At 51.1% G+C, this 12,816-nt stretch overlaps 1 protein-coding gene across 1 annotated transcript; it reads left to right on the forward strand.

Moving 5' to 3' along the window:
• The first annotated feature begins 532 nt into the window (after window positions 1–532).
• On the forward strand, window positions 533–11,498 carry LOC34620495 (structural maintenance of chromosomes protein 3). Its single transcript, XM_026336172.1, is given in 26 exon segments — window positions 533–605; window positions 1,859–1,958; window positions 2,091–2,208; window positions 2,340–2,414; window positions 2,557–2,644; window positions 2,963–3,044; window positions 3,264–3,445; window positions 3,649–3,713; window positions 4,033–4,105; window positions 4,286–4,341; window positions 4,675–4,813; window positions 5,521–5,643; window positions 5,827–5,909; window positions 6,322–6,471; window positions 7,089–7,211; window positions 7,384–7,497; window positions 7,770–7,835; window positions 7,999–8,286; window positions 8,556–8,688; window positions 9,257–9,383; window positions 9,708–9,861; window positions 9,955–10,058; window positions 10,313–10,408; window positions 10,561–10,793; window positions 10,979–11,137; window positions 11,419–11,498. Coding segments are annotated over 26 exon segments (3,084 nt in total).
• Window positions 11,499–12,816: the final 1,318 nt, after the last annotated feature.

Consider the following 12,816-nt stretch of genomic DNA (forward strand, 5'->3'; position numbering starts at 1 on the left):
ACCACCGAGACATGGGAAATTCTGCGTCACAGCAATTTTGTTTGGGGGCTTCATGTTTGCGCGCATGCGGCACCGTTCGCCATTTTTTGGCATCAACACCGGGTGTGGGCCAAAGGCGCTGGTCGATTCCGGAACCTCACGCTGTATTGACAAACCATCCAACGTGCAGTTCAATATTCTGTGACGATGTGGGGGCTTCGATGGCATGAAACATGGTTTGAGGCTAACCACAGGGTTAGCTGGAGTTCTGTGACTAACCAGCTTTTATCGACTCTGGAGGCGAGGCGTGAGTAAAGAAAAACACAGATCTCGTATAAAAGTATCGATTATTTACCAAGTAGGATCTTACCTCCACCTGCTCGTGCCGCTAAGAGTTCGGGAGTTGAGCAGAGACGAACAGCTAGGCATCATGTAGTTGTATTCTCCAGGCACTCGAGGCATTAATGGTTAGTTGCAAATTGCATCTAGCGCGCACGCAGGTAAATGTGCACCTCCCTGTATCGAAATAACAGTAACCCGAAATAACTAAGCTATGACAACCGAAAAACCAACCACTCAATTGTTTATTGATTCACAGCTGATTAGACGTTTACCCGCTAACAGGAGTATGATCCAAGTAGTCCAAGTGGCAAGTGTCGCTCTTGATAATTTGGTACTTGCTCTGCTTCTTTGTCGCTGTTTGTTTACGACTCAGCCTAACAGGTCATAGTTTTGCTAACGTTCTAGCTAAGGTCTACGTAAAGAGACGCTTAGTTACCCAAGTTCAATTCACAACGCAAGACAGCAGATTATTCAACGTCCTTGAACCAAAGCTCCTACATCTCCACACGCAAACCACGCAGGGTGGCAACCTGAAAAGAAGTAGCTAGGGTGCGCACTGTTGTACATTTAAGGACCCCGAGCACTCACATGTCCAGGTAGTAACGAGCTTGGCGGCACACAACACTGATAATTATTGTATGGAGCAAGCACTACACTGCAACCAATGCTATTTGTGAGCAGTCAAAGCACTCTATTCATAATACAAATTCTTGATTAGCAGAACAAGTGCAATAGAAACTGCAAAATTGTAGTGTAGGCCGCTACGATTCTCGTCAGACTGCGCATCAAAACTCAGTCTTCCACAGACGAGCGGCTCTGTGTGGCTAGCTACAGGCATAGCCACTCGATTATTAGCAACCTTCGTACCGATTTGGTGCGCTTTCTACCCGAGGCCGCTGCAAGTCTGCGCATAATGGTTTTGCTTCTATGACTTGTGCCAAAGCTGGAAAGAGGTTTACTTTCCAAAGAAATCGCGTACAATTTAAGTATGCCTTGCGCTAATGCTGCATGTATATATTTGCACCTTGTATGCCCTCTTTCCCCACTAAATCGTCTTCCCGCCTCCACTACCGGCACACCATCGCTCCGCAAGCAACAACCCCACCTCGGCCAGTCCCCCTCAAGCCCTTCAGGTAACAAAGGGGCCCAACAGAGCTTTTTTTGTTTCTTCGACGTTTTGATCACGAAATTTGTTCAAAGAGGAGCTTTAAACAGAGCGTTTTCCATAACAGCGGGTGGAAGACTCGCAGCACAGCCACAGGGCCCCCAAGGAGAACGTTGTGCGTTACTTGCTCTCTTTCAGTTTTGCCACTATCTCTTCGCCCTTTTGCTGCGAGTTTCACTTCTCATCCACCTGTTTCCTTCAGCGCCACTAAGAGCATGTGCCGAGCATTTCGTGAGTTCTAGCCCCTGACACCAGACAGGATGCACATAAAGGCCATTACGCTGCAAGGTTTCAAGACCTACAACGACGCGACCACCATTGTCTTCTCAGAGGGATGTACATGCTTGAGTGCGCTTTCCCTCTAAACCGTAGACGGCCTACACGAGGCCACCTCGACAGACGTTGCTTTGCCTGCCCGCCAAGCACGGAGTTTCGCCTTGCGCGTTTCTCTCCCCCTTGCCCTTTACATCGAGTGCCACCATCCGATCAGGAATCCCTAAAGTCTCAAATTCACATGTGTATGTCCATTGCGAATCGTGTCTGTACTGTACGAAGATTCTGTAATTCGGAGTTGACGATCTTCAGGGCGCACGCGGGTTGTCAGTGTGCTTTTTTCTACAGTCGGACATAATGGAAGCGGAAAGTCGAATATCTTGTTGGGAATTTCTTTTGCGCTCGGAGACATTGGGAACTCCGCTGCGGAGCGCCGCCTGCTCCTCCACGTAAGGCTTCGCTCTTGGGAGTATCGGCTGGCGTGCAAGGATCTCAGACGTGGCTGTCAGGTGTGGCCTTTCTTCGACAGTGGGCAAGAGCCGAGACATGTAGTTTGGAGAGTGCGTATCAACATTCTCAGGAAGGATTGCAAGGCCGAGTATCCAGTGGCTTCGTAGAACTGATCCTCAACAATGCCGACAGACGTCTCTGCATGGTGCGTGCGAGCAGCTGCAGCCGCTGGGGTTTGTTTACAAAGCAGGAGCATCAGCAGCCGCTGCAACACCCGCACTAGACAAGCGGCTGCAGCAAATGTTCACAAGGCGCAAGGATTGAGGGGCTTTGCGTCTGTGACTCAGTTGGATTCTGACCAAGTCGTCATCCGAAGGTCCTTTTCTCTAAACTCCGATGATGTCGCTGTACAGGGAAAGCCTGTCAGGTAACAGCGCGAAATTATATCCACCATGCCCTTGTGTGGTGGCTGGCCTCTGTCTGCCTGAAGTGTATGTATGTGTGCATGTATGTGTGTATGCATGTATGTGAGTCTGTGTCCATATGTATGTATGTATATATCTATATGTATATACGTATGTATATGTACATATATGTATGTATGTGTATGTGTATGAAGGCACATACTAGTGCATGTTTGTACAAGTGTATGTACGTATTTATATCTGTGTATTTATGTGTGTGTGTAAGCACATACTAGTGTATGTATGTGCGCTCTCGACTGGCTCTCCCCTTTGCTGCAAACGTTTCAAGACTTGCGAGAGCGGACGCTGGGGGTTGTGTGTCGCAGCAAGGGCGAGTTGGAGCAGCTCATTGAGTGTGCTGGCCTCTCAGGGTGAGTTTCACGTCACTGCTGTTCCCGCAGATCGTGGATGTAGGTTTGTGTGGGTGTGAGTGTGTTTGCGAAAGGGGGTTGCTGCTGAAGTACAGCGAGGCATTGCCTGCGAGCCTTCATGGGAACGAGCGCGCCAAGGCTGCTACCCCTGCATCCTTCCCCCCTCTCCCCTCCCGCTGCCGCATCGGCCTCCTGCGACGGGGTGTATTGCCTTTGCAGGGGCAGTCTGCGCTCGTCTCGCCGCAGCGGCAGCACCAGCAGCTTCCTCATTCGTCAGGGAAGAATTCAAGAAGTGGCGTTGCTCTCTGCAGCAGGAAGGCTGCGACTGCTTCTCTCCGCAGGACCAGGGGCCTTTCTCGAGGCTAAGGCGAACGAAACGGAGCAGGTGTTGCAGCAAGCAGGTTCGTATAAACTGCTGCTGCGTTTCTTGCAGCTGCGACTACTGCTCTCTCTTGTTCCCCGCTGAGTGGTGGTGCTGCTGCCCTCCTTGCCGCTGCCGCTGCCGCTCGTTCGGGGGACGCTTTAGAAGAAACGCATTCACCGGCAGGCGCAGCAGCAACACTGCGAGCGAGCAGCTTGGCGTGCTGCATGCATGCGTGCTCAGCGACAGAACGACAGGCAGTGCAAAAAGGCCTTAAGGATCTTCAAACCCAACTTGAGGCCATGGACGTAAGAGCGCGTCTTCCCTTTTCTAATTTGCGCATTCCGAAACTTGCCTTATCGCCTCTGCTACGAGGTCGCTCTCGCACAGGCAGCCTGGGGTGTATGGACAGCTCACCCCGACCCGTGCAGACGTGCGCTTCATACTCTGCGCACCACATGCACTTGAGGCTATCTTGGGGCTTTATTTTTCTCCCTGCTGCAATCATCAACTTGGCCCTAGGGGGCGAGGCACTGCCACCCGTAAAAGCGCAAGAAAGCCGTCAAGGCGACACTGAACAGCATCTGCTTTGCCGTTGCTGTGCTGCGCATCTGCTGGAAATGTCAGTCCGATCGAGAGGAGCTGCGGGCATGTCTGGATCTCGAGCGGCAAAAGGCCGCAATTGAAGCTGCTCTTCATGGTAAAAGCCTCGTCTCGCCTCCCTCCCCTCCCCTCCCCTTCCCTGTGGCAGACACATCATGCGAGAACCACACGCGCGTACGCCAGAGGTGGAGGCGTCCTGCTCAGTCATTCTCAGACAGCAGCTGCAGCAGCACTTGCAGCGCGGGTGTCAAAAGGATATCTGGTGTGCCATGCGCAGAGGCTGACTGGAATGACGCGGCGGAGTCTCTCAGGAAGGCTGAGGAGCAGCAGGCTGTAAGCAAAGGTCCCCTCAACGGCAGTCGCTGCTGCGAGGTCGCCTTACGCGTGGGGAGGAAGTCATGTGCTGCTGCTGCTGCAGGTGTTGCTGTGTGCCTTGTGCACGCGGCGCCTCCACTCAATTGCTCGTCTAGTGCTGCTGCAGCAGCTGCTGCTGCTGCTGGTGTTGTTGCTGCTGCTGGTGTTGTTGCTGCTGCTGGTGTTGTTGCTGCTGCTGGAGTTGCTGCAGGTGTTGCTTTCCCGTCCTGTTGCCCTTTGGCAGAGTCCTCTGCTGCTGAACTGCTGCAAAGAAAGAGGGATACGTGCTGCGTGGGCGTGTCTTTGCCGCAGAGACATCGCGCCACAGTCCGGAGTCTCGCTGCTGCAGCTGCTGAGGCTGAGGCAGCGAGGGACGAAGCAGCTGCCCAACTCGCCAACTGTAAGCTTCTGCTGGAGACACACACATACAGACATACATACATACATACATGTATACATGCACACATACATACACATATACCCATATACACACATACGTATACACACATTACACAAACATGCATAAACACACATATACACACCACATACACGCATACACATATACACACATACATAAACACATTACACATACACGTACATACACACACACATACATACATATATACATACACACATACATTAACGCACATATACACATACATGTACACACATACATTAACGCACATATACACATACATGTACACACATTCATATACACACATATACACATACATGTACACACATTCATATACACACACTTGCGTGCCTTCTTAGCACTTGCTGTGTGGCTACCACACCGTGGCTTTCCTCTCTTCGCTGCTTTCCCCGCCTCCCCCGTTATTGCGATTACGCCATTCGCGAGAGATAGCCGTCTGCGGTTTGCTTTGGGGGTGTGCTGCAGTGTCTGCACAGCATTCAGCGCATGCGGCGAAGCGCATCGAAGCCGATAATGCCGCAGTAGAAGTGAGTGAGGGGACAGTGTAACGACAAGGAGGGGGAGAGGCACGTGGCAGAGGCGCCCAGGCAAGGCCTAATCGGCCTATGTGAAACTCAAGGGGGGAGGGAAGGGGTAGCGGGGGGATGCATGCAGCAACGCAAAAAGAAATCTGCATGCCTTCTTCCCCCCGGAGTTGGCTGCTGCCTTGCCGCAGCTACAAGGCGAAGAGACGCGCTTTCGTCTGGAATCAGAAGTTGTTGCAGAACAAGCCGCGGCTCAGGAGGCAAGGGCTGCAAAGACAAGACATGCTCTGGAGGAGAAGCAGCGCGAAGTGCACCGACTTGGTATAATGCCGGCACACCGGATCAACGCAGCACATGCACAGGCTGCTGATCTTGTCGCTGCTGCTGAACAGACTTGCTTGACTCCTTGCAACCCCCCAAAAGTTCCCCTCAGTGCGGCAGCGCCGTCCTTAGCACGCAGGGCCCACCTGTCTGGCATGCGTTTTGGGGCTTTTTTTGCTGCAGAAAAGGAAATTCAAGAGAAACTGCGCCCTCAGCATGCCGCAGCCGTTTCCGCTTACCGCAACGCGCAACAAGAACATATGCAAGTACGTAATTGCCTACCCTCTATGGCCTGCACGAGCGTGCTTCGATCAGCCTCCCATACAACGAGAAACGACGCCTCCGAGCGTGCTTAGACCTTTGACTGTTTATTTGTTTGTCTGCATGCGCGCATGCATGCATGCATGCATGGCGTCGACGCGCGTCGCTTGTCTGTCTCCTCGTGTCTACTAGCTGTTCTCTCTTGCACGTCAGAGGCTTCTTCTTGCAGCAGCGAAAACTGCCCTCCGCGCTTTTTGGCTGTCTTTCTGCCCGCCTTTCTGTGCTGGCGGGGGCTTGAAGCGCCGTCTTAAAGGCTGCGACGTAGTAGCGGCAGAAGTGGCCTTTCGCACCTTTTCTGACGCCACATGGACTGCCTCTAGGTGGGGGTGTCGCTGTCTGTGTCTGGCTGTGCTGCAGTTGCAACAGCAGCTCCACCAGCTGCAGCAACGAGCTGCTCGCTCGGGAGTCTCCGCAGCCGCAAGGATGTCGGCTATCAAGCAGCAACTCAGAGAAACAGAGGAGCAGCAACGCGCTGAAGCGGATGCGTCAAAACATACTCGAAAGCGGGTATGTTTGCCCCCAACCATGGAGCGACTCGCATTGTTAGCAGCACGCAAGATCGCATGGTTGCAAAAACCTCTGTATGCAGCCTTCAGATTGTTGCTCCTGGCTTTCCACGTGCAGCACATTAAAAAATGCCCTACCTGGGAAACAGCAGTTGGCACACCTGGAGGAATTTAGCAAACGTCACGAAATAGCCTCTTGGGGATGAGGGTATCGTGCGCAAGGGGGCCCCTAGTGGGCATGTGTCTCTGTATGTATGTATGTAGGTAGGTAGGTAGGTATATGTGTATATGTATGTACGTGTATGTGTATGTATGTATATGTACATATGTATGTGTGTGTATGTGTATATGTGTATGTATATGTATATATGCATGTACGTGTATGTGTATGTATGTGTGTGTGTATGTGTTTGTATGTATGTATGCATCGGTGTATGTATGTATGTGTATGTACGTGTGTATGCATCTGCGTATGTACTCGTATGTATTTATATGTGTGTATCTATGTATGTATGCATCTGTGTATGTATTTATATGTATTTATCTACGTCTGTATGCATCTGTGTACGTACGTGTATGTGTATGCATGCGTTTGTATGTATGTATACGTGGCCTAAGGCAGAGGAGCTGAAACGTGAAATGTTGGCATCAGAAGCGGCAGCGGCAGAGGCAGAAGCAGAAGCGAGTGCTGCGATGGATCGTGTGAAGGAAGTCTCCAATGAGCTTGCGAATCTCCGAGGAGTCCGTCCACACGTCTGTCATTTGCATCATAACTCAGAGGCTAAGGTTCATCCGCCTGCCGCTGCTTCATACAAAGCTGCGGCTGTACATACAGCACTGGTAGCGTTGGTTGGTGGCAGTATGCCTATAGTTCTGTGTCTTGCGCTCCAATTTGACCTTGTGCATGCTGCAGCCGATTGAAGATGTTGTAGAGCAGCTGCGGCAGCAGCAGGCGCATCTCTCAGGTCTGCTGCGGCAGCGCGTTGCTGCAGCGGCAAATCTTCAGACTGCAAAAGGTTGGCAGCTAGTCTGCAAACACATTTTATGCACTGCTGCACCCTACTGCGAGTGTGCAGCAGCAGCAGCAACAGCACCGGCCCTCCCTTGCTACCACTTACATTTGCCCTCCCCCCCTCCTTATACTGCCACTACCACCCACGCCACTCATAAAGGGGGATCTTGTTGTGTGTGTGTGTGTGTCTGTGTGTCTGTTTTTGGATTCTATTTTGTTTCGTTCAAGATGCCGCTTGGCGCTCGCTGCGAGGCGATTTGGCATCAAGTCTGCGATTTCTCTCCGAGATGGCAGAGGCAGAGGGTTGGAATAAGGCGAATGGCATTGCGGGGTTGTTTGCCGACTTTATTTCCGTGAGACTGAGGACGTGGAGAAGGGGGGAAAGGAAGCGTCTGGGGGGGTGTATAAATCATCTTTACGTCGCAAACTTTCGCTTTGCATGCTTGAAACTGACGCGGCGAGAGCTGCATGATCCGCTTTTGCTCGACATGTTTCGAACGAGGTGCTGCTCTGCAGGTAGCTCCCGAGTATCATCGGGCTGTAGAATCCATTGGAGGATTTGCTCTCTTTTACTTCGTCTTGGAAGATGCGACACGAGCTTTGGAGGTGGTAACCCGGCTAAAGCGACATCAACAGCAGCAGAAAAGCGGTTTGCCAACATGGAAAAGCTGTGTTTCGCTTGTCCCCTTGAAGGAGGTTCACGAGCTGCAGCAAGCCAGGCAGAGAACGGATTCACGGCTGCAGCGGCTGAAGCAGCAAGCACACAAGCTGCTCGAGGAGGGCGTTGCCATGCCGCTTACAGAGGTTTGCTGCTCTTGATGCTCTTGCTGCTTTTGCTGCTCTTGATGCTCTTGCTGCGTTTGATGCTCTTAATGCTCTTGCTGCGTTTGCTGCTTTTGCTGCCCGCTTTGTTACACGAGCCTGTGCAGAGGCGCCTTCTCTGTCTTTCCGCCTCCTGCACATGCGGGCTGTCTCCCCGAAGACAACTGTTTGGTGCGCTTTTGCAACGAGCTTACAGGGGAATTTCATGTGTAGCATCTCATGTATGCACTGTGTAATACGACTACTCTCAGTGCATACACGTCCTTCCAGAAGCCGCTGGAATCCATGCCGCTGCCTTGGAGGTGTTCATACAGTCAATTTTTGGACGGGCGCTTCTTGTGCCCTCCCTAGACACCCCAGAGGTCAAACAGTGGAACGACCAGGGTACGTTATACGTTACACACGTTCCCCCCACCTACACACATGCATACATAGTTGCATGCACATACATACATACATAGTTGCATGCATGCACATACATATATACATACATACATACATAGTTGCATACATGCACATACATACATATATACATACATACATGCATAGTTGCATGCACATACATACATAGTTACATACAAACATACATAGTTGCATGCATGCACATACATACATACATAGTTGCATACATGTACATACATAGTTGCATACATACATGCACATACGTACATAGTTGCATGCATACATGGACATACATACATGCATACGTCCATACATCCATATGGATATACGTGTGTGTATGTATATATAGCGGCTGAATGTTTTTGTGGCGAGGCTGCCAGTACACTTGCGAGAGAGAGAACCCTGGATGGTAGAGTGGTGGCATGCGCAAAGCCGCAAGGGAGTCACGTACAGACAGCGCAGCACGCCGACATGAGAGATTCAAGAGAGAAAGAGGACGGCTTCAACAAGGCCTGTTGCCTTGGCCATGTGCTGTGGTGCTTCGACTTAGGGTTTGAGTGTGTTACGCTGGATGGAGATGTTTCGTTTGCTTCTGGAGCTTTGCGTGGCGGCTGTTCAGCGAGGGGCGTAAAACTCGCGGCATTTCATAAGTATGTCTTTGCTGAATTTCTAGAAGCGTAGACAGCCTCGAAGCTCAATCCTCCTGCCTACGCGCCGCCTTGCCGAAAGAGCAAGACGCGATCAGCAGTCCTCCGCTTTCTCTCATGTAGCGTGAATGCAGGAAGCTCCGTGTTTATGGGGAGAGAACCTATGCACTGGAAGCAAGCGAGACTACTGAAATTGGACCTTTAGACAGCGCGCTCTGTATGGGTGCAGGCTTTCTGCTGTGTGTGGGATAGCATCTGTATATATATATCTGTGTGTATGTTTGCTCGTTTGTGTGCATGCATGTGTTATGTGTTTCCACGCATGCTGTGCTTTTGGCTGTTGCGATCCCCCAGGCTGAGGGAGTGCGAAGCCGCTGACTACCGACTCGAAGAGGAAATCCAAGAGCAGCAGCAAGCTCTCAAGAGGCTTCAAGCGGTATGCCCCTCTGCTCTTATTGCCTCATGGACAGCTCTGGCTGCCATCGACACAGTCGCCGCTGCTGCAGCGGCAACAACGGCATAGACACCAGCAACACGCGCATCAGCCATCGCCAGCAGCCGTGCGTCCTGTGTGTGTTTGTTCTTGCTCTTTTGCAAATAGCGGCAAAAATGCCTGCTTGAGGACGAACAACTGCTCGTAGAAGCGAAGCTGGAGGCTCACCTTCGAGCCGAGGCTTCCCTGGCAACGCAGCAAAAGGCGAAAATGTAAGAATACATGCCGCGCGCATTTGTGCCGTTTGCGAACGGCTGCAAATACTCCTACGCTTGCACCACACATAGAATTCTTGATGCTGCCTGCCGTCGGTAGACACAGGCGCAGACGACTGCGGAACCTTGTGCTGACTCCTAGGGCATGCTTTGACGATATTCCTCCGATTGTGCAACCCTCGGCTCGGCTTACAATGACGGCTCTCTCCGTCTGAATCTGCTCTTTCCTTGTGTGATGTTTGGCCTCTCAGGGCACTCCGCGCAGCCGCGTCTCTTTTATCTGCTCTCAAGGAAGAGGAAGCCGCTGCAGCATCGCGAACTGCTATGCGCAAGCAAGTCATGCAGAGGTACATGAGCAGAAGAAGACCACTTCATCCAAAGCTGCAACTTGAGAGAGCCTCAGTGGCGTCTCGCCGCGTCGATTTTTCTGTGTGCTTTGTTGTTAAATCCGATCCGACGTCGGTCTGGGTGGGTACATGCAACTGTGTTTATGCTGCAGTTTGCGGCAGGAGACTCTGCAAGCGCGCGCAGCCCCTTTGAGCGCCGCAGAGACGCAGCAGCTGCAGCAGCTGCCGACGCTTGTGCAGCAGCAGCAGCAGCTGCTGCTGCAGCTGCTGCAGCGTGTGGAAGAGACTACTGGAGCGTTGAGCAAAGCCGAAGAAGACGTGGAAGTCTCGCTGATTAGAGCCATTGATCGTGTGCGTCCCCCTTGTTGTCAGTTGAAGCAAGAACGTGCTGTACGATATATATGTATATATATAGATACATACATATGTATGTATATATATATATCTCGTACAGCGCGTTCTTAGGGAGATGTGGGGCCTTATATATATATATATATATATATATATATATATATATATATATATATATATATATATATATATATATATAGGCATACACATAAGGCGTAGGGATGGAGGACTGCGTTACATGCGGCTCGCAGATGGAACGAGAAGCGCAAGCAGAGGGCAAAAGCGCGACGTCTGGAGGCTTTGCTGAGCGTGCTGATGCCGAAGCCAGTGCTGCCGCGAAGAGGAGACAACAAGTAGGGTGTTTTTTTGTGGGGGAGGGTTGCACCTGTTTTGGTGTCTTCTTTCGCCACGTCGAATGCGTGTGGCATTGATGCTCTTGACGCCACTACTGGCTCGCACACCCCTGCGCTGCCTGCTGCTTTCTGCGAATGTTTATGCTCCTGCGCAGCAAGAAGATGAATCCGCCGAGCTGGAGAGCCGCATGCGAGTTCTTGAAGTAAGTCGCTAGAAGGTTTTTCCGTAGAGGTTGCCTTGCTCAAGGGCTCATAGTCTGGAAACATGCGGCTTGCGAATTGTGGGCTGCGTTTGCGTGAAAAAAGACGGAGATGGAGTCGGTGAGGAAACAACAGGAGGCTGCGGAGGCCTCTCTCCAGTCAGCGCTGCAGCAACTGGTCGCTGAGACAGGCATGCTAAAGCAAGCGCAGAAAGGAGTAGATGATGCCAAGTAGGCTGCCCACTCTTGCCTCAGAAAGGCGATTTGTGGTGTTTTCTCTATTTTTGTCTCCTTATGTCTACCCCGTTCCACAGACGCCTTCAGGAGCCTTGGCCTCCGCAGGTGTGGCGGCTTGTTCTAAGTGTAGCTGCCTTGTGGAGGCGTCTCTATGGGTGGAAATCGCGTTTTTCTCTTTCTATCTCTGTACGTGTATGTGTTTGTCTGTGTCTGTGTATGTGTTTCTCTGTGTTTGTATGTGTATGTGTTTGTCTATGTCTGTGTATGTGTTTCTCTGTGTCTGTGTCTGTGTTTGTTTATGTATGTGTTTGTCTGTGTTTGTTTATGTATGTGTTTGTCTGTGTTTGTCTCTATGTGTTTGTCTGTGGCTGTCTCTCTGCCTCTCGTGCTCTCTTGCCTTGTCTCGAACTCAGTCGTGCGTTCTGCGGTGTCAATTGCATTGAAATTCGTGGTGGATGCTTTTCTAATTCGTAGGCGACTTCAGGAAAACGCAGCAACTCTCGTGGCAGCCGCCGCTGCAGCTGCCGCTTCTGGCTCACGAGTATCTACTGCCGGAGTTTCCCCTGTGGAAAGCGCATGTCGTGAGGCGCTCACCAAAAGGCTCCATGAACTCAAACGAGTAAGGACCTGGCTCTCTCGACTGACTGACGGGCAGAGAGACATGGAAGCAAGGGGAAAGTAACCGCAGTGGATGAAGCATGGGCACATACAGAGACTTCCACAGGCTCCGCAAAGAGTCGCGAAAGACACTCCACACCCACACTTTCACATGCATACATACATATGTATATATATGCATATACATATATACATATATATATATGCATATATATATACATGTATGTATATCTAAACATACACCCACAAGCATATATATATATATATATATATATATATATATATATATAGATATACATGCATGTATGTGTACAAAGCGTAAGGGGAAGAAAGCATAAAAAGTGTTTTTGTGTTTGCAGCGTCTGGCGGATTATTCTCAAGTCAACAGGAAAGCTGTTGCGGAGCTCGCTACGATCAGAGGTTCGCTGCTGTTCCCCCGCCGTTTTTGGCCCCTGGATTTGCGAGTCTATCTTTCGTCGTTTCTGCTGTTGCTGGCATCTGCTGCCAGGATTGCCGATGGTGAGGCTCTGTGCGGTGCTGCTGCAGATGACTTTGAGTCCTTGAAACGGCGCGAAGCGCTGCAAGAGGAGACTTTCCAGTTTGTGCAGCAGCAGCTGCTCCAGCTCAAGCGGCGACGCCAGCAGTTGAT

Source organism: Cyclospora cayetanensis, unplaced genomic scaffold (assembly GCF_002999335.1).
Source record: "Cyclospora cayetanensis isolate NF1_C8 unplaced genomic scaffold, CcayRef3 CcayRef3_contig_96, whole genome shotgun sequence".
NCBI lineage: Eukaryota > Apicomplexa > Conoidasida > Eucoccidiorida > Eimeriidae > Cyclospora > Cyclospora cayetanensis.